Consider the following 21029-nt stretch of genomic DNA (forward strand, 5'->3'; position numbering starts at 1 on the left):
AATATCTGTGTGATGAACAGTGATGGCTTGAGGTGTGAGTATAGAGATCAGTGTGTGTGGGTTTTTTATATACACGTAGGTGACAAAAATCTTAAGATACCTCCTAACATCATGTTGGATCTCCTTTTGCCCAGTGTAGTACAGTAAGTTGAAATGGGAGAAGCATGTAATTGTGAACGCGTTACTGGTGCAAGATTTTGTGGTGACCTGACCTCTCGGTTATGTCTGGTGGGACTCATGTCAGGCAATCTGGGTCATTAGATCATTTGCTTGAATTGTCCAGAATGTTCTTCCAACCAATCACAAACAGTTGTGGCTTAATGACATGGTGGCACATTTACATCCATAAAAATTCCACTGTTGTTTGGGAACATCACGTTCATGAATGGCTGCAAATGGTCTCCAAGTAGCCAAATACCCAGAGGACTTAGTCTATTCCATGTAAACACAGCCCACACCATTATGGAACCACCAGTAGCTTGCACAGTGCCTTGTTAACAACTTGGGTCCATGGCTTCATGGGGTCTGCACCATACTCAAGCCCTACCTTCAGCTCTTCCCGACTGAAATCGAGATCCATCTGACCAGGCCACAGTTTTCCACTCATCTGGTGTCCAACCAGTTTGGTCACGAGTACAAGAGAGGCACTGCAAGTCATGTCATACTATTAGCAAAACCACTCGCATTGGTCGTCTACTGCCATAGCCCATCAACTTAAAATTTTGCTGCACTGTCCTAAAGAATATGCTCATCATACATCCCACATTGATTTGTGGGATTATTTTAGCCGGTGTTGCTTGTCTGTTAGCACTGACAACTCTATACAAACGTTGCTGCTCTTGGTCATTAAGTGAAGGCCTTCGGCCACAGTTTTGTCCATGGTGAGAGGTAGTGACTGAAATGTGGTATTCTTGGCACACTCTTGACTCTGTGGATTGCAGAATATTGAATTCCTTAACAATTTTCCAAATGGAATGTCCCATGCAGCTACCATTCCGTGTTCAAAGTCTGTTAATTCCTGTTGGAAACATTTTCACATGAATTGCCTGAGTAAAATTGATAGCTCTGCCAATGCACTGCTGCTTTACACCTTGTGTACACAATACTACTACCATCTGGATATGTGCATATCAGTATCCCTTGCCCTTTTGTCACCTCAGCGTACTGGGACCCAGGGATCCGTCTAGTCTTCTCTTAACTAACAAGTTGAGGAAAGATAGCTGGTCTTCTTTTTCAGGTTGCACTGTGAATTTTATATTATGGTGGATATAGTTTAAATGTTCCAGAACTCTTTGATATATTTCAGTCTACATGAACACGTCACAAACGTGTTGTCTGCATATTGATAGAAACACTTTTATTTGACTTGGCAGTTTTAGTGTCTTTGCTTCAAGGTGTTCCAGGTATAGTTTTGCCATGACAGTCAATAATGGACTGCCCATAACCATGCCATCTGTTTCTAATATATTCTGGTGAATAGGAAATAACTTGATGTCAGAATGCACGTAAAAATTGAGTTATGCTATTGCCAAACTTACATGCTGTTAGTTGCAAGGGTTCAGAAAGTGAGACTTTCATAAAGAGGGAGACTTTCTGAACCCTTGGAAATAATTGTTAAAAAAAGAGAAGCATGGACATGAAGTATTGTTTTTATGAGTTATTGGTTTTGCACAAATGTGATAGCTAAAAAGTTGGAAAAAATGCAGCTCATCCAGTTTTATGCTATCAAAAACATCAAACCTCCTATTAACACAGTATACCAACAAGAAACGATAAACAGGGTAGAAAGTTCTAAGTTCTTAGAAGTGCATATTGATGAAAACTTAAAACTGGAAAAACCAATTAGAAGCCATACTAAAACATTTAGTGTCAGCTACATTTGCCATAAGAATAACTGCCAACTTTGGAGACATAGAAATCAATAAGTTAACATATTTTGCATATTGTCATTCACTGATGTCATAAGGCAGTTGTTCACAACCAGAGGGTAACTACCCCCTGAGAGGTAAAATGAAATCTTCTGAGTGGTAAAAACTAAATGATTCGATTCTGTTTCAGTCACAAAACTAAATTATTTTTGAAAGTTCATTACTATTATCACAATTTTGTAAGACTATAATATTGATTATTTAAGTTTTCAATAATTACTTTTTCTCAATTAGTAACATTAATGCAGTGGAGGTTACAGGTTCCTCACATAGTCCACCCGCTACACACACTTGTTGTGCTTTGTCTCATGCATCGCTGATGATAAGAGTGACGCATATGCATTGTTGTTGTTGTGGTCTTCAGTCCTGAGACTGGTTTGATGCAGCTCTCCATGCTACTCTATCCTGTGCAAGCCTCTTCATCTCCTAGTACCTACTGCAGCCTACATCCTTCTGAATCTGCTTAGTGTATTCATCTCTTGGTCTCCCTCTACAATTTTTACCCTCCATGCTGCCCTCCAGTACTAAATTGGATGATCCCTTGATGCCTCAGAACATGTCCTACCAACCGATCCCTTCTTCTAGTCAAGTTGTGCCACAAACTCCTCTTTTCCCCAATTCTATTCAGTACCTCCTCATTAGTTATGTGATCTACCCATCCAATCTTCAGCATTCTGAGGTAGCACCACATTTCGAAAGCTTCTATTCTCTTCTTGTCTAAACTATTTATCGTTCATGTTTCACTTCCATACATGGCTACACTCCATACAAATACTTTCAGAAACAACTTCCTGACACTTAAATCAATACTTGATGTTAACAAATTTCTCTTCTTCAGAAACACTTTCCTTGCCATTGCCAGTCTACATTTTATATCCTCTCTACTTTGACCATCATCAGTTATTTTGCTCCCCAAATAGCAAAACTCCTTTACTACTTTAAGTGTCTCATTTCCTCATCTAATTCCCGCAGTATCACCCAACTTAATTCGACTACATTCCATTATCCTCTTTTTGCTTTTGTTAATGTTCATCTTATACCCTCCTTTCAAGACACTGTCCATTCCGTTCAACTGCTCTTCCAAGTCTCTGACAGAATTACAATGTCATCGGCGAACCTCGAAGTTTTTATTTCTTCTCCATGGATTTTAATACCTACTCCAAACTTTTCTTCTTTACTGCTTGCTCAATATACAGATTGAATAGCATCAGGGAGAGGCCACAACCCCGTCTCACTCCCTTCCCAACCACTGCTTCCCTTTCATGTCCCTCGACTCTTATAACTGCCATCTGGTTTCTGTACAAATTGTAAATAGCCTTTCGCTCCCTGTATTTTACCCCTGCCACCTTCAGAATTTGAAAGAGAGTATTCCAGTCAACATTGTCAAAAGCTTTCTCTAAGTCTACAAATGCTAGAAACATAGGTTTGCCTTTCCTTAATCTTTTTTCTAAGATAAGTCGTAGGGTCAGTATTGCCTCACGTGTTCCAACATTTCTACGGAACATATGCATAATAAATACTAAATATCTTGAGAAAATATCTTGTCCAAGTTGTAGGTAGTACCTGCAGTAGTCCAGAAATCACTTCATTACTCACTTTGTAATTGACAGCGCAACACAGCAGTAACTACATAAGAGCTAGTTTAGTGCTGTACACAGTTTTATTATTATTATTAGAGTGGTTAGACACAAAGCATTGACAGCCAGAAATCATCCAATTTCTGCCAGTTCAGCAGTAAGGAGTGCAGCAATGAAGTGATTTACAAACAATAAGTACAGAGCACACATCTGAAATACTTTGATTTTATTTAGGGTTGCAGTGAGCGGGTCAAGGAAGTGCCGCATTTAGAGGAGTAATGCAGGGAAAGCATGTTTTGTAGCAAGTTTGTACTCTCAGTGTGGATAGTTAGCTTTTTTTTCTGAGGAGGAGTAATGGGTAGCACCTGTGATGCTCCACAATTTCCTTCATCATTCATTATAACACACACACACACACACACACACACAAAACTAAATATCAATAATGTAGGAAAAAACAGATTGATACCTACCATCAAGAAGACATGTTAAGTTGCAGACAGGCACAATTAAAAGACACTTCAGCTGCAGATTTCGTCAGTAAAAGAGAGACAAACACACCATTCATACACACAACCAAGCGCAACTCATGCACACACGACTGCCAGCTCCAGCATCTCAGGGTGGCATTCTGCCTCTCTTTTGCTGATAAAGGCTATGGCCAGAAGCTTTATGTAAGTGTATTTTAATTGTGCCTGTCTTCAACTTAAACTTAAGTGTATGGTAAGTAGCAATCTGTCTTTTCCTACAATGTTGATATTCCTACCTGGAGTTTCCATTGTTTGATTTTGCCAAACTAAATATTGCTGCTCTTTCATGATTTAAAAAATAAAAGTGTTCCTAGAAAAGTCTTTCATTCTACAGTTTGGTTAGGTGTTAAATTTGGTGATAATGTGGGGGAGGGAGGCGGGCAACAGATGGTGGGTGGGAGGGTGGCGGAGGGAGGGTGGTGGTGCCAGCTAATGTCTGATTGCACTTGGGAGTAATGGTCTAACACAGATTGGGAACCACTGTTTTAAATGATAATATACTAGGATGACTCCTCGTTAAGGCAAGAAGTGTTCATTACACAAAAGACAGTAATTATCTGTAGGGTTCACTTACATATATATTACATACACCTCTTTAAGCAGTTGGGAATGTTAACCATAGTCTCACAGTACATTTATTCATTTGTGAAGTGTGTTATCAACAATCCATCTGAGTTTGAGAGTAAAGGAGGTATTCACAAGTACAACACTAGAATGGAAAATCTTCATTGCCCTTTGGTGACTCAAAAATCTTTGACCATGTACCATGGAAATGGCATGTCTGAGAGGTAACAAAAGTGTTTTCAGATCTAGATTAAAGATGTTTCTCCATAACAAGTCTTTCTGTACCATAGACGAATACCTGAACAGAAATAATTAGCCATTAATAGAGAAAAAATGTCTAACATGTAGCCATATTATTATTTTTTTAAATATGTTTTCTATGTTTGCTTAATTGATATGTTTGATATAATAATGTTTACTGTGATTATGATCTATTGAACACATAACTAACTATAGTCCTATTCCAGAACAATAGTGTTTGTTCAGTTCAATGCCTGGACGGGGTTTGCATTGTTGCTAGTTCCCAGCACTTGAAGAAAGTGTGTATGCTGCACTTGTTATATAGAATTTTTTGCTTACCATCATCATCAGCAATAATGGCTCACAACAAATGGAATAAAAATTCACTAAATAACTCACTAAGATTGCATTTAATGCTTACATTGGCAGCAACATTCATAGCAGGGCACTCAAAACACCAAATACTACTGAACACACACTGGCTGTGAGGGAATGAGTGATGTATGGGCCGTAGAACAAGTGTGAACTCTACTGCCATTGTTTGTGACTATAGCTTAATCATTGACTAAAAAAAGGAGTAGTTGTGGACAGGGTTGTGGAAACATATATGTTAATGTCCTCAGTGTCTAAGGAGTAAATTACTTATTTCAAGCAGTTATGTTTTTAAAAAAGCGTATGACACTCTCTGCTTGTTACTGCATCTACATTTAGTTTTTTTTTTTTTTTTTTTTTTTTTTTAAGAGCAACGATTATAAAGAAGTGAGAAGTAAGTTGTGAAATAAAAAGTTACTGTAAAAACAGTTTGGTTGAATTAGATTTCTTACTAAATATATAAATTAAGGATTAAGCTGCTACAAGTGGTTACCCTGATGTGATCGAGAAGATACAAGAAGAAATTAGAAGACCATGGACACCGCCAACAAAAGTGCTGTAGCTCCAGGAAAAGTGAGATAGATCAGTGTGAAATTCTGCCTGGAAAAACCTAATATTTGGTTCTGCCAATTTTATGTCACTATGAAACACTCCCGATTAATATGATGTCGATTATTGTTAACCAAAACTGCAGCCAAACTTTAATTTTGATGATATTGTGACTTAATAGATAAGTGCTAACTGGATTTAGCTGCTTTGGGAGTTGTTTCTAATCAGAGTGCAGCTGCTCAACGATGTTCACACAGTGATAAAGGGTTTTGAAATAACCAATGACAAGAAGTTTTACACTATTTGAGTTATATATTCTATTGAGACACAATATAAGGCATGCAATACTTTTGACTCACACTTCTAGTTATGGTTAATATCATCACAGGTCAGAACTTTTAGTAGGTCGTCACACACAATAATAATGGTTGCCACACACCATCCACAGTGCAGTCTAAAATGTGGCGGGCATGGTTGACATGAATGTGATTATATGGTACAGTGAAAAACATTTGTAAAACACCTGTCAGGAATATCATATGTCACAAACATGTAATGGTCTGCAGAGGGTCAATCTGTAGCGATGGGTACTCACTCAATTGGTACGACATGACATGTAGCTCACAGCTCCATCCGAGCTTGACAGACTCCAAACTTGAACTCAACTGACTCTTTACTTGCTTAGCATTAGTTATAACCTATTTTGCCAGCTATCATGCTGTGTGAGGTAAAAATGTGTAATCATTGGTTAATTGATTGTGGACACCTTACAAGTGGCATAACAAATGAAACTACAAAATTAAATTATTTACTAGTGCAGGTGGAACCCCTATGTTTTGAACAAATCTGGGATTTGATTACCTGTTCCAAGTCAAATATTCCTTAGTTACATCTTAAAATTAGTGCAGAGCAGAACTTCATTCATCTAACTGAACTTTCAGTTAAATGAGTGAAGTTCAGCCCTGCACTAATTTACAAGATGTGTTTAACTGGAATGAATAGGCCTGTATTATGTTATTGCATAGCTTAGGGGATGATTTGATAATGAGATTAGGCTTGAAACTAGTCATCAAGTAATAAAATTAATATCACATCTAGGATGGTTCTGTGCAATTTGTTGCATAATTTGGTGAATAGTTTGTGCTGAACTGACACCTAAACAAGAGCTGAGCTTTCAGACTATGTCCTTATTCAGAGGATACATTGCAAGATGCATTTTAATGTGAAACTGCTGGAAAAAATTAATGCCCATGTCATCCTTATAAGGATTCTGAACCTACACCTTAGAAACTTTAATGACTAGGCATTGCAGAAGTTCTCAGATCTCCTGTTCCTCCAACTGTTCTTTTAATTTCTTTGTATAAATATCGACCTCTGTGGTGGTGACACTGTTGGTTAGCTCATCTGTTATGTAATAAGAAAAAAATGTTAGCTCTGGCAAATTATATTAAAAGGAATAATTTTACTTTCATTAACTGTGCAGTAACTCATAAATAATCATCATTTCCACAAACATAGTATTTGTTTCCTCATTTCCTTACAATAACTGCTACACACATGAACTTAATTTTCATATAAAAAGGTACAGCTGTCCTCATCTTGAAGATCGGTTTCAATTTTGAGTGATGCAGTGCTCTTCTTGGCGTTATCCTTTTGGAGGTAGGATGCCCTTGCATTTTACAACATCAGAACTGACTGAGACCAGAGACACATTAATATTTATTATGAAAGAAATGATAAGTGACAGGAAAGGAAATTTCCATGAACAACTGGACATCAAATCCCAGATCTTCTGTATTTAAAATCTGACACGCACTGACTGAGCATCTAACTGAAGATAACATGCCTTTTGATTAAAAACACTATATTCTCGGAGAAAATTCTGCTCTATGTGGCAAGTCAAGTATTCCACAACACTCATTGTGGAAGTCTGTTCACTCTTTTTCATCAAATGAACTCCACCTTTGTTTTCTAGTATTTCCTATAACAATATTAAAAATAGCCATTGGTGGCATACTAGTTGGTAACTTTGCATCTACTGACCCGCTCCATGTGTACCAGGAGACCTTGGACTTATTGTTACCTCCTACAATAGTAACAGAGGTAGCTGAAGAGAGAACTCTACTTGGAAACTCCAGCTTATTTGCCATTTAACTGGATCTGCTGACCAGTTTTACATCCTAGTCCTAGAGTCACTCAGATACTAGTGCATCATCAGGAAAAAGGAGGATAAGTCACCATGGCTAGGCTATCATTTGAGTAGAAGTTTGGTGAGAGTACGCTTCTCCTTACACCCATTTTCCGTTCCGTGGATCTGATGGCTGAGAAGCAGATACTTTTTTCTTGAGTAAATATAATATTTGTAAGTGCAAATAATGTGCATGATAAAAGTAGTTTTCTCTTTCAGGCTATGTTTGACAAAGACCTGAAATGTTACAAAGAAAAAGGAGAAATTCCTATTGATAACAATTTTCCCCCAGTTGGTGGTACAATTATGAGGATCATTATGTTACGAGAAAGGATTTCCCCTGAAGTGGCAACATTGAGAGCTCTTGATCATCCGTAAGTATTAGTAAACTGTTTTCATCTCTGTGCTCTTGACAGATGGGGAAATGTTGATGGAAATATAATTCCTCGAATAAATGTTCAAACTTTGAGACCTTCAGTGTTATTTTTCAGATTAGCAGAAACTGAAGAAGCCAATTATATATATAAGAAACATGATGAAATGTTGAGTTATCTGGAGAGATTTGAAAGACATATTTTCAGAAAATGGGCTGCTCAAGTTCCCAGAATCTGCAATGAAAACCTGGAGAAGACACTCATGATACGTCGTCCTGATATGTCTCTTACATTGAACTTTGATCAAGAGGTGATATATTTGTGCTTTGTTTGATGCTTTGTGTTACTTTTATTCTTATGACATTTGTGATACATTTATTTTAGGGTAAAAGCTTTAGGTGTACTCTATAGCTGCAACTCTTCATTGCAGTTGATCACCCTACTTTGTGAGGTGCGTTATCTAAATATGATGGGGGAGAAAAATTTGCCTCAAGAAGCTGTTGATCTGTATGCAAGAAACGAAGAATTACGTGATTGGATATTTGACCTCAATGCAACAATGGAATGGTATTAAATATTTCATAACAGTTGACTAAGTAAATTCCATCCCAAAACACATTTTCTATCTGTCTCTCCTGTGCTCCATTTCAGGGTGCAACATACCATGCATTAATCTCTCTTAATTGACTGTCATGGTCTAGCTGCATTTTAGAAGTCAGTATTTCATGAACTACAGGTTTTGCTCTGTGTATTTGCATATCCAGTGTCTTAATGCAAAATACTTTTGTTTCCCAGGGGTGTAAGCTTGAAAAAACTAATTTTACTAGGAGACAAAATGGTTAGCCAGTACCCCACCTTTAGGAGGTGAAATCCCAAATAATGTCAATATACTTAAAAGTAGCTTTTAGAAGTGTTAGTTCCTCTCCCATGAAGGAAGGAGGGGTATGAAGGGAAGTTTCAATATTAGAAGTAAATAGCTTGGACCCAAAGTTGAAAGAAATTTAAATGACAACTGGCATGGACAAAGATGGAGAGTGTGAGACAGAAAGAATAGCAAGCCAAAGGTAATATGCTGATGAACTTTGTTCCATTTTCATTCCAGAGAGGATAAAAAGACACAGTGAGAAGCAAAAATATATTAAGAGGAAGATGAATGAGTAGGTTAATAAATAGTTCAGGTAAGAAGTTGGAGGAGTGACCAAGAAGAGAGGAAAAACCAAAAAAGGAAAGGGGGAAGGTGAGCATAAAAAAGTAACTGACTAAATAATGAATAGAATAGAGGGATACAAGTACATGTTGGATAGTAAGTTCCCATGTTTGGGGCTCATGCAAATTATTATAGTGTGGGAGGGTCCAAATGGTGAAACAGGAATTCATGTACCCTGATTCTTTGGTATTTGACTAAACTATTTTATAGTTTAGTCAAATAGTTTTTTCCTCACCCATGAACCATGGACCTTGCCGTTGGTGGGGAGGCTTGCGTGCCTCAGCGATACAGATGGCTGTACCGTAGGTGCAACCACAACGGAGGGGTATCTGTTGAGAGACCAGACAAACATGTGGTTCCTGAAGAGGGGCAGCAGCCTTTTCAGTAGTTGCAGGGGCAACAGTCTGGATGATTGACTGATCTGGCCTTGTAACATTAACCAAAATGGCCTTGCTGTGCTGGTACTGCGAACGGCTGAAAGCAAGGGGAAACTACAGCCGTAATTTTTCCCGAGGACATGCAGCTTTACTGTATGATTAAATGATGATGGCGTCCTCTTGGGTAAAATATTCCGGAGGTAAAATAGTCCCCCATTCGGATCTCCGGGCGGGGACTACTCAAGAGGACGTCGTTATCAGGAGAAAGAAAACTGGCATTCTATGGATCGGAGAGTGGAATGTCAGATCCCTTAATCGGGCAGGTAGGTTAGAAAATTTAAAAAGGGAAATGGATAGGTTAAAGTTAGATATAGTGGGAATTAGTGAAGTTCGGTGGCAGGAGGAACAAGACTTTTGATCAGGTGATTACAGGGTTATAAATACAAAATCAAATAGGGGTAATGCAGGAGTAGGTTTCATAATGAATAAAAAAATAGGAGTGCGGGTTAGCTACTACAAACAGCATAGTGAACGCATTATTGTGGCCAAGATAGACACAAAGCCCATGCCTACTACAGTAGTACAAGTTTATATGCCAACTAGCTCTGCAGATGATGAAGAAATTGATGAAATGTATGACGATATAAAAGAAATTATTCAGGTAGTGAAGGGAGACGAAAATTTAATAGTCATGGGTGACTGGAATTCGTCAGTAGGAAAAGGGAGAGAAGGAAACATAGTAGGTGAATATGGATTGGGGGGAAGAAATGAAAGAGGAAGCCGCCTTGTAGAATTTTGCACAGAGCATAACTTAATCATAGCTAACACTTGGTTCAAGAATCATAAAAGAAGGTTGTATACCTGGAAGAATCCTGGAGATACTAATAGGTATCAGATAGATTATATAATGGTAAGACAGAGATTTAGGAACCAGGTTTTAAATTGTAAGACATTTCCAGGGGCAGATGTGGATTCTGACCACAATCTATTGGTTATGAACTGCAGATTGAAACTGAAGAAACTGCAAAAAGGTGGGAATTTAAGGAGATGGGACCTGGATAAACTGAAAGAACCAGAGGTTGTAGAGAGTTTCAGGGAGAGCATAAGGGAACAATTGACAGGAATGGGGGAAAGAAATACAGTAGAAGAAGAATGGGTAGCTCTGAGGCATGAAGTAGTGAAGGCAGCAGAGGATCAAGTAGGTAAAAAGACGAGGGCTAATAGAAATCCTTGGGTAACAGAAGAAATATTGAATTTAATTGATGAAAGGAGAAAATATAAAAATGAGGTAAATGAAGCAGGCAAAAGGGAATACAAACGTCTCAAAAATGAGATCGACAGAAAGTGCAAAATGGCTAAGCAGGGATGGCTAGAGGACAAATGTAAGGATGTAGAGGCTTGTCTCACTAGGGGTAAGATAGATACTGCCTACAGGAAAATTAAAGAGACCTTTGGAGAGAAGAGAACCACTTGTATGAATATCAAGAGCTCAGATGGCAACCCAGTTCTAAGCAAAGAAGGGAAGGCAGAAAGGTGGAAGGAGTATATAGAGGGTCTATACATGGGCGATGTACTTGAGGATAATATTATAGAAATGGAAGAGAGTGTAGATGAAGATGAAGTGGGAGATACGATACTGCGTGAAGAGTTTGACAGAACACTGAAAGACCTGAGTCGAAACAAGGTCCCGGGAGTAGACAACATTCCATTAGAACTACTGATGGCCTTGGGAGAGCCAGTCATGACAAAACTCTACCATCTGGTGAGCAAGATGTATGAGACAGGCGAAATACCCACAGACTTCAGGAAGAATATAATAATTCCAATCCCAAAGAAAGCAGGTGTTGACAGATGTGAAAATTACCGAACTATCAGTTTAATAAGTCACAGCTGCAAAATACTAACGCGAATTCTTTACAGACGAATGGAAAAACTGGTAGAAGCGGACCTCGGGGAAGATCAGTTTGGATTCCGTAGAAATGTTGGAACACGTGAGGCAATACTAACCTTACGACTTATCTTAGAAGAAAGATTAAGAAAAGGCAAAGCTACGTTTCTAGCATTTGTAGACTTAGAGAAAGCTTTTGACAACATTAACTGGAATACTCTCTTTCAAGTTCTGAAGGTGGCAGGGGTAAAATACAGGGAGCGAAAGGCTATTTACAATTTGTACAGAAACCAGATGGCATTATAAGAGTCGAGGGGCATGAAAGGGAAGCAGTGGTTGGGAAAGGAGTGAGACAGGGTTGTAGCCTCTCCCCGATGTTATTCAATCTGTATATTGAGCAAGCAGTAAAGGAAACAAAAGAAAAATTCGGAGTAGGTATTAAAATTCATGGAGAAGAAGTAAAAACTTTGAGGTTCTCCGATGACATTGTAATTCTGTCAGAGACAGCAAAGGACTTGGGAGAGCAGTTGAACGGAATGGATAGTGTCTTGAAAGGAGGATATGAGATGAACATCAACAAAAGCAAAACGAGGATAATGGAATGTAGTCGAATTAAGTCGGGTGATGCGGAGGGAATTATATTAGGAAATGAGACACTTAAAATAGTAAAGGAGTTTTGCTATTTGGGGAGCAAAATAACTGATGTTGGTCAAAGTAGAGAGGATATAAAATGTTGACTGGCAATGGCAAGGAAAGCGTTCCTGAAGAAGAGAAATTTGTTAACATCGAGTATAGAATTAAGTGTCAGGAAGTCGTTTCTGAAAGTATTTGTATGGAGTGTAGCCATGTATGGAAGTGAAACATGGACGATAACCAGTTTGGACAAGAAGAGAATAGAAGCTTTCGAAATGTGGTGCTACAGAAGAATGCTGAAGATAAGGTGGGTAGATCACGTAACTAATGAGGAGGTATTGAATAGGATTGGGGAGAAGAGAAGTTTGTGGCACAACTTGACTAGAAGAAGGGATCGGTTGGTAGGACATGTTTTGAGGCATCAAGGGATCACAAATTTAGCATTGGAGGGCAGCGTGGAGGGTAAAAATCGTAGAGGGAGACCAAGAGATCAATACACTAAGCAGATTCAGAAGGATGTAGGTTGCAGTAGGTACTGGGAGATGAAGAAGCGTGCACAGGATAGAGTAGCATGGAGAGCTGCATCAAACCAGTCTCAGGACTGAAGACCACAACAACAACAACAACATTTTATAGTTACTATGTTGGGCCTTTTCCATTGAATAAAGGTATGATTTTTGTTTCCAAATAAGTAACTTTTGCACAAGATATGCTACTGTCAAGTAATGACGCAAAATCTTTGGTGACAGGTACAATGAAATAAGAAGAATAAGCAATCCGATAGAGTTTGAAATCATAAGCGATGAAGTTGAGGAAATTGACTTCCTCATACAAGAAGCACTAGATACCCTAAACTGGAATTCATTTAGTAAGTTTGTTTCATAACTATTTACGATGTAGAGTTGTAACTGATTTTTATTTCTTTGAAGTAAGTAACATATTACAGTTTTTTGGGTAAATGTGCCTTATTTGCTAATCCAACTGTAATTTCACCTTGTGGGTACTGCAAGGCGGGGATATACTAGCAATGTGTTGGACTTACAAGAGGAATGATTGTGGTTTGATTGCAAATTTAATGCTTTAAAACCATGCCCTCGATATTTTCTCTTAATTACTCCAACGAATATCAGTATAATCAGTTGCAATGATCATAACATACATAAAAGCATCAAATACTTCTCCAATCACTGGCAAATTTTGGCAGATCTTTTGACAATATTGACGGCAATAAATTGAACCATAATAGCAGCAATAATAAGTAGTTATGAAAGAATGAAAATATTTGCCAAAAATAATGTAAATATAAATTTTGACCCTGAGCAGTTAACTAATTTTTGCACTGAGAAACTTTGACAACCCATAGCATATACAGGGTGCCACAAGAAATGTGTTACCAATTGTTTCTTTCACAATTTATGATGCACATTAGATATCCTGCTGGGATCTCTACAGCAGTACCAACAGAGCTTGGAAAAACAAATGAGTTACGAAATTATGTGTAATTCACGATACTGCCGCTAGAAGACTAGTAAGCAGCAATGGCTGATAATGGAAGACAGATGACACAGCAACGATCGGCAATTGTGTTACTTTTTCATGAAACGAAAAGCCTTGTTGTGACTCAGAGGCGTTTTCAACAACAGTTTAACACACCATGGGTCCCTTGCAAGGAGACCATCCAAAGGTTGTACGATAAATTTGTACAGGAAGGAACAGTATTGGAAGCGAAGCGACCTCGGCCTGTTTGTTCGCTGGAGAATATTGAAGTGGTACGAGTTGCTGTACAGAGAATTCCCAGGAAATCATGTAGAAAGGCAGCAGTGCAATTGGGAATATCCAGACGCTCTGTTCAATGCATTCTTAAAAGTGACCTCCATATGCACCCATACAAGATGACCTGTGCACAGAAGCTCACTGAAGAACACAAGCAGCAGAGACTACTGTTTGCTCAGTGGGCGGAAGATAGGGAAGAAACTATCAGCAACGTTTGGTTTTCAGACGACGTGCATTTTCTTTTAGACAGTGTGGTTAACAAACAAAATGTACACTTTTGGGCCACTGAAAACCCACAAGTGCTTCATGAACGACAACATTATGCTTCGAGGATTACAGCGTGGGCAGCAATTTCCAGTCATGGACTTGTTGGATCCTTTTTCTTTGAAGAAAGTGAACAGCGAGCGTTATTTGAGCATGCTTCGCAATAGCCTCATTCCACAAATTCTTGCTACTGTCTTGCCCTTCAAAACGCAGTGGTTCATGCAAGATGGAGCAAGGCCACATACTGCAAACACTGTGTTGGAGTTTTTACATGAGCATTTCGACTTGCCGATCATTTCACTCAGGTTTCCAGGTCGCTTCAATGATGGACAAAATTGGCCCCCCAATAGTCCAGACCTCAATCCATGTGACTTTTTTCTTTGGGGGTACCTAAAGAAAAAAATTTTCCCGAAACGTCCGCGTGATTTAATCGAGCTCAGAAGACTTATTCTTCAAGTTTGCAGTGAAATTACGGAAGACATGTGCCGTAGGGTAATCACTAACTTCAGTGTTCGATTGAAGGAAATTAGGAAAGGAAATGGTGGACATATTGAGCATGTGCTGAGTTAGAACAAATCTCCATGGACGGCTCTTCATTGTAGTATATGTTCCTTTCAGATTGTATTCAAAAACAAAATGGCAACACATTTCGCGCGCCACCCTGTATTTTAATGGTAGCACTAGTCAGTATGGGCATTCTGTTAGCAAAAAAGTGAATGGCCTTTCAGATTGTGATGCACAAGTTTAAACTCTAAAAGACCTTTGTGCTGCAACACATGTTAAATATAGTTATCAACTTTTTAGGAAAGCTGATCCAGTTGCTGTAGAGACCTTTGTAAACCTTATCAAGGAACAAGAGTGGCAAGATGTTTATAGTGCTGATACAGTAGACGATAAATATAATGCCTTCCTCAAGACTTTTATCGTGCTCTTTGAAAGTTGCTTTCTGTTAGAACATTCAAAACAGGGTACTAGCACAAACAGGCAGCCTGGGTAGCTGACTAGAGGGATAAGAATATCCTGTAGAACAAAGTGGCAATTATATCAAAATGTTAGAAACAGTCAAAATCTAAATGCAGCAGCCCATTACAAACAGTATTGTAAGGTGCTTAAAAAGTAATTAGGAAGGCAAAAAGTATGTGGTATGCAGATGGAATAGCTAAGTCTCAGGATAAAATTAAAACCATATGGTCAGCCGTAAAGGAAGTGGCTGGTCTGCAGAGACAGGTCATGGATATAGAATCAGTGCATAGTGGGAATGTCCATGTTACTGATAAGTCGCATATATGTACAGTATTTAATAGTCACTTTCTGAATATAGTAGGTGAACTAAATAGAAACCTAGTCCCAACAGGGAATCACATAGCGGTTGTAGAAAAAAGTGTTCCGAGACTGTTACCTGAAATGCTCCTCCATGATACTGACAAGAGGGAGATTGAGTTAATAATTAAATCACTAAAGACCAAGAACTCGCATGGATATGACGGGGTATCTGGCAGAATACTGAAGTATTGTTCTATGTATGTTAGCCCAGTACTTAGCCATATCTGTAACTTTTCCTTTAGGTGCGGTCGGTTTCCTGACCGATTAAAGTACTCGGTAGTGAAGCCACTTTATAAAAAGGGAGACGGGGATAATGTTGACAATTATAGACCTATTTCTATGCCATTGGTGTTTGCTAAAGTTATAGAGAAGGTTGTATATACAAGGTTACTGGAGCATTTAAATTCACATAATTTGCTGTCAAATGTACAGTTTGGTTTTAGAAATGGTTTAACAACTGAAAATGCCATATTCTCTTTTCTCTGTGAGGTTTGGATGGATTAAATAAAAGGTGGCGAACACTAGGTGTTTTCTTTGATTTAACAAAGGCTTTTGACTGTGTTGACCACAAAATATTACTGCAGAAGTTAGACCATTATGGAGTAAGAGGAGTAGCTTACAATTGGTTCACCTCTTACTTTAAAAACAGAAAGCAGAAGGTAATTCTCTGCAATATTGAGAGTGCTAGTGATGTTCAGTCCCAATGGGGCAGTGTTAAGTGGGGCGTTCCCCAAGGGTCGGTGTTGGGGCCACTGCTGTTTCTTATTTATATAAATGATATGCCTTCTAGTATTACAGGTGATTCAAAAATATTTCTGTTTGCTGATGACACCAGCTTGGTAGTGAAGGATCTTGTGTGTAATATTGAAACATTATCAAATAATGTAGTTCATGAAATAAGTTCGTGGCTTGTGGAAAATAATTTGATGCTAAATCACAGTAAGACTCAGTTTTTACAGTTTCTAACTCACAATTTAACAAGAACTGATATTTTGATCAAACAGAATGGGCATATTATAAGCGAGACGGAACAGTTCAAGTTACTAGGCATTCGGATAGATAATAAGCTGTTGTGGAAAGCCCATGTTCAGGATCTTGTTCAGAAACTAAATGCTGCTTTATTTACCATTAGAACAGTATCTGAAATAAATGACAGTTCAACATGAAAAGTAATCTACTTTGCATATTTTCACACGCTTATGTCATATGGTATTATTTTTTGGGGTAATTCTTCTGATTCAAAAAGGGTATTTTTGGCTCAAAAACGGGCTATTCGAGCTATATGTGGTGTAAGTTCGAGAACATCTTGTCGACCCCTATTCAATAGTCTGGGAATTCTGACGTTGCCCTCACAGTATATATTTTCTTTAATGTCGTTTGTTGTTAGTAATATTAGTTTATTCCCAAGAGTCAGCAGCTTTCACTCAGTTAATACTAGGCAGAAATCAAATCTGCATGTGGAATGCACTTCCTTGACTCTTGTGCAGAAAGGAGTGCACTATTCTGCTGCATCCATTTTCAATAAGCTACCACAAGAACTCAAAAATCTTAGCAGTAGCCCAAACGCTTTTAAGTCTAAACTGAAGAGTTTCCTCATGGCTCACTCCTTCTATTCTGTCGAGGAGCTCCTGGAAGAGCTGAAAAATTAAGCAAATTCCAGTGTTACATTCTTGATTTTCTTTATTTAAACTTAACGAATTGTCGCCTGAATACGTTTTCTGTATTTCATTTTATGTGTTTCTACTATTGTGTTATAATTTCATGTATTGACTCATTCCATGACCATGGAGACTTCTCCTTAATTTGGTCCCATGGAACAATAAATAAATGAAGAAATGAAAGGTTTTACAAGTGTCTGACAAATGACAGATCATTGAGGGCCAGAACACTGGTGCTTCCATCTCAGAAACTTTGTGGCATTTTAAAGCTGCAATAATTAGGCTATGGAAATTGATATCAACACAGAAAATTGAAAAATCATTAGCAGAGAACTAGATAGGAAAAGTGTTCCCCCCCCCCCCCCCCCCCCCGCCCTCTCTCTCTCTCTCTCCTCAACTTCTTTGTCTCCTCTCTCTCTCTCTCTCTCTCTCTCTCTCTCTCTCTCTCCTCAACTTCTTTGTCTCCCCCCTTCTGAGCTCAACTGTCCTCCCTCGGCAATCTACAGTTGTGTCTGTTATTGTGACCCACATGTTGCCAAATGTGGCAGCTGCTGACTCACAGCTGTTAACACAATGCTCTATGATGCTTCCATGCTACTTCTTCTTACTTTTGTTGGAGACATAATTTTCTGACCAAAGGCTGGATCACAGCACTACACTGCCATCCCCTACATAGAACACCCTGTCCATCAAGAACCAACCTGGTTCTCTGTTGTAATTACTTCTACCCGTAATATGTAAAATTAGTACCTAACACTAAATTGACTATTCTTAACTACTAAACAAATTACTGTATTAATCCCTGACTTCATAAATCTACCTTTCAGATGGGGTATCCAGTCTACAGGAACTTTTATTAGTCCTGGTTTGGCATTCTGCACGATTCGCCATTTGAAACACCCGAAAGCTGGGCAGAGTAAACTCAGGGTCACTACAGCACTAGGAATTGTGTCATTCAAAGTCACAGTTACCTGACATTTACCATCCCGATACTGTTCCACCTGCTGCAACAATTGTTCTGCAGTGAGCCGTCCCTCCTGGACTGCTATCATGCGGCTTAATGACTGGTTCTGGCTAGGTTCCCAGATTTGTGGAGGAAATTAAGGTTTCGTTTGGACAATATGTCTAGAGGTTCATTGGCCCAATACAGCTATGGCTGTATCACATTTAGCGGAGTAATTACCATGACAGTAGCTCCAAATGAAAGGTGGGTCCCATAATATCACACATTGCCCTGTTGATCAGTCCACTACCTTGTAAATCCAAACATCTTACCTCATGAGTTTTCGTTACTTATAACAATTAGCATCCACCACTACATTGTTGTACACAGAGTAAATCCAATGTAAACCTGCCTTCTGAAAATATGGTTCCGGTTCTGTCACATATTTTTGGTGAGGATGTCTGTTTGACCCCTGAAGAGTTGCATGATGCACTTACTCCTAATCATCAAAATTTCATGAGTTGGACATATAGTGACTACTCTGCTGTGGCATTGCCGAAGCTCATGCTCAGTGATCACCACATCCTGATCTCCATCCCCATCTTTCACTAATGATAGCACCCCTCTTCCCTTACTTGTACAAATTTCCCAACTTCTGCTAACTTTACCAGATAAGTGTGCTCTAAACCTGATGACCATGTGTGGCTGGATAATGACACATCTGGTTGCCTGGAAAACAAAACTCGTCCATCCAGGTGCTGGCTCTACAGTGCTCTCGTTCCACCTCCAGCAAAGAGGTACAGCACTGCCGAAACTAGCATTCTTCTTCTGTTGCCTTTCTCCTATATGGCAACCTCATATCAGGGACCAAATCACCTCCTTCCTCCCCAAAGGGTTGCTGTCTCCGAACCGCACATTTCAATACACTTAAGAAAAAAACTTACCCTAACACAAACATATAACTCCATACAAAACAATATTAATACCCTGTACTCTCCACAAAAGAAAAATATTCCAAAATCACACTACATACCAGTTAATTAATCGGTCAGCTGCTTCTTTTTCTTCCCTCTCCTCAATTTTTTCAATATGTCTCATAGAATTGCTTCCAGTGCACATTTGGATGGTTGTAGATGCCTAACATGTGCACAGTTAGAGTCCTGTAGGCAACTGCAGCTTCGTGTTTACCAGTAATGTAATTTCAGTTAGTTGGCACAGGCCCTGGTATCACATTACAGATGCTTTCATCTTTCCCCCTCAGAGTATGTGGGCTTGACATCACCTGTTGATCCACTTTGTACTGAGGTAATGTTCCCACTAATTGCTTCACTGCCTCTTCCTGCTTCTCCAGTGTTTTAGTATTATCTCACTGGATCTTTTTTTCATACTTCCCTCACCATTCTATCAAACTCCTGTACCTTGTCTCCTTTCCTACCTCCTCCTGGTTAATCATGTCAAATGGTGATGGCATACTTTTCCTGTACACCATCTCACATGGCGAAAACCCTTTGCTAGTGTATAATTCGGAGTTGTACGTTCCCACTACAAAAATCGTTATGCAAGAGAATCATACATACATACTGTCATTTGACCATCACACAGAGTCCTATATGCATAGAGAAACAACTGAAAGAGTTGAAACCACTTAAACCACCAGGTCTGGATGGAATCTCAGTTTGGTTTTACAAAGAGTACTCTATGGCATTAGCCCCTTAATTAGCTTGCATTTATCATGAATCTCTCACCCAGCATGAAGTCCCAAACTACTGGAAAAAAGCACAACTGTATATAATAAGGATAAAAGAATAGACCCACCAAACTGCAGACCAATATCCGTAACAACAGTTTGCTGCGGAATTCTAGAACACATTCTGAGTTCGAACCCAATAAATTTCTTAGATACTGAAAAGCTTGTGTCCATGAATCAGCACAGTTTTAAAAAGCATCGATTTTGTGGACCTCAGCTTGCCCTTTTCTCACATGATATACTGCAAACTATGGATGAAGGGCAACAGGCAAATTCCATATTTTTAGACTTCCAAAAAGCATTTGATAGTATACCCCACTGCAGATTGTTGATGAAGGTACAACAAGCATATGGAATAGATATGTGAGTAGCTCAAAGACTTCCTAAGAAACAGATCCAGTATGTTGCCCTCATCAGCAAGAAGTTCATCAGAGGCAAGGGTATCATGAGAAGTGCCCCTGGGAAGTATGATAGGACTGCTATAATTTTCTGTGTACATAAATGATCTGGTGTACAGGGTGGGCAGCAATCTGCATTTCATACAATGAAAGCTTTCACGACCGGATGGTACTGTTGTTGATAATTCTTCCGGGTTATATGGCCGTGGTCCATGGAATTATTCTATTCCTAACGTTTCATTCAATACTACGTTGGACATCCTCATAGGTGTGGCTGGTCCTGTTGAGTCAGCAGGACTCAACAGGACCAGCCATACCTCTGAGGATGTCCAACGTAGTATTGGACGAAACGTTAGGAATAGAAAAATTCCATGGACCACAGCCATATAATCCGGAAGAATTATCAACAACAGCAATCTGCATTTGTTTGCTGATGCTGCTAGGGTGTATGAGGCATTGTTGAAAATGAGTGATTGTAGGATGATACTATATGACT

The 21029-nt window shown here is 38.9% G+C and overlaps 1 protein-coding gene across 1 annotated transcript in view; it reads left to right on the forward strand.

Moving 5' to 3' along the window:
• Nucleotides 1–21029, forward strand: part of LOC126195528 (dynein beta chain, ciliary-like) — a 930907-nt gene that overhangs the window by 183744 nt on the left and 726134 nt on the right. Inside the window, exons 11-14 of the mRNA XM_049934154.1 lie at nucleotides 8168–8322; nucleotides 8440–8632; nucleotides 8753–8889; nucleotides 13177–13295. Coding sequence (XP_049790111.1) covers nucleotides 8168–8322; nucleotides 8440–8632; nucleotides 8753–8889; nucleotides 13177–13295 — 604 coding nt within the window. The remainder of the gene's footprint in view (nucleotides 1–8167; nucleotides 8323–8439; nucleotides 8633–8752; nucleotides 8890–13176; nucleotides 13296–21029) is intronic.

This window comes from Schistocerca nitens, chromosome 7 (genome assembly GCF_023898315.1).
Source record: "Schistocerca nitens isolate TAMUIC-IGC-003100 chromosome 7, iqSchNite1.1, whole genome shotgun sequence".
Classification (NCBI taxonomy): Eukaryota; Metazoa; Arthropoda; class Insecta; order Orthoptera; family Acrididae; genus Schistocerca; species Schistocerca nitens.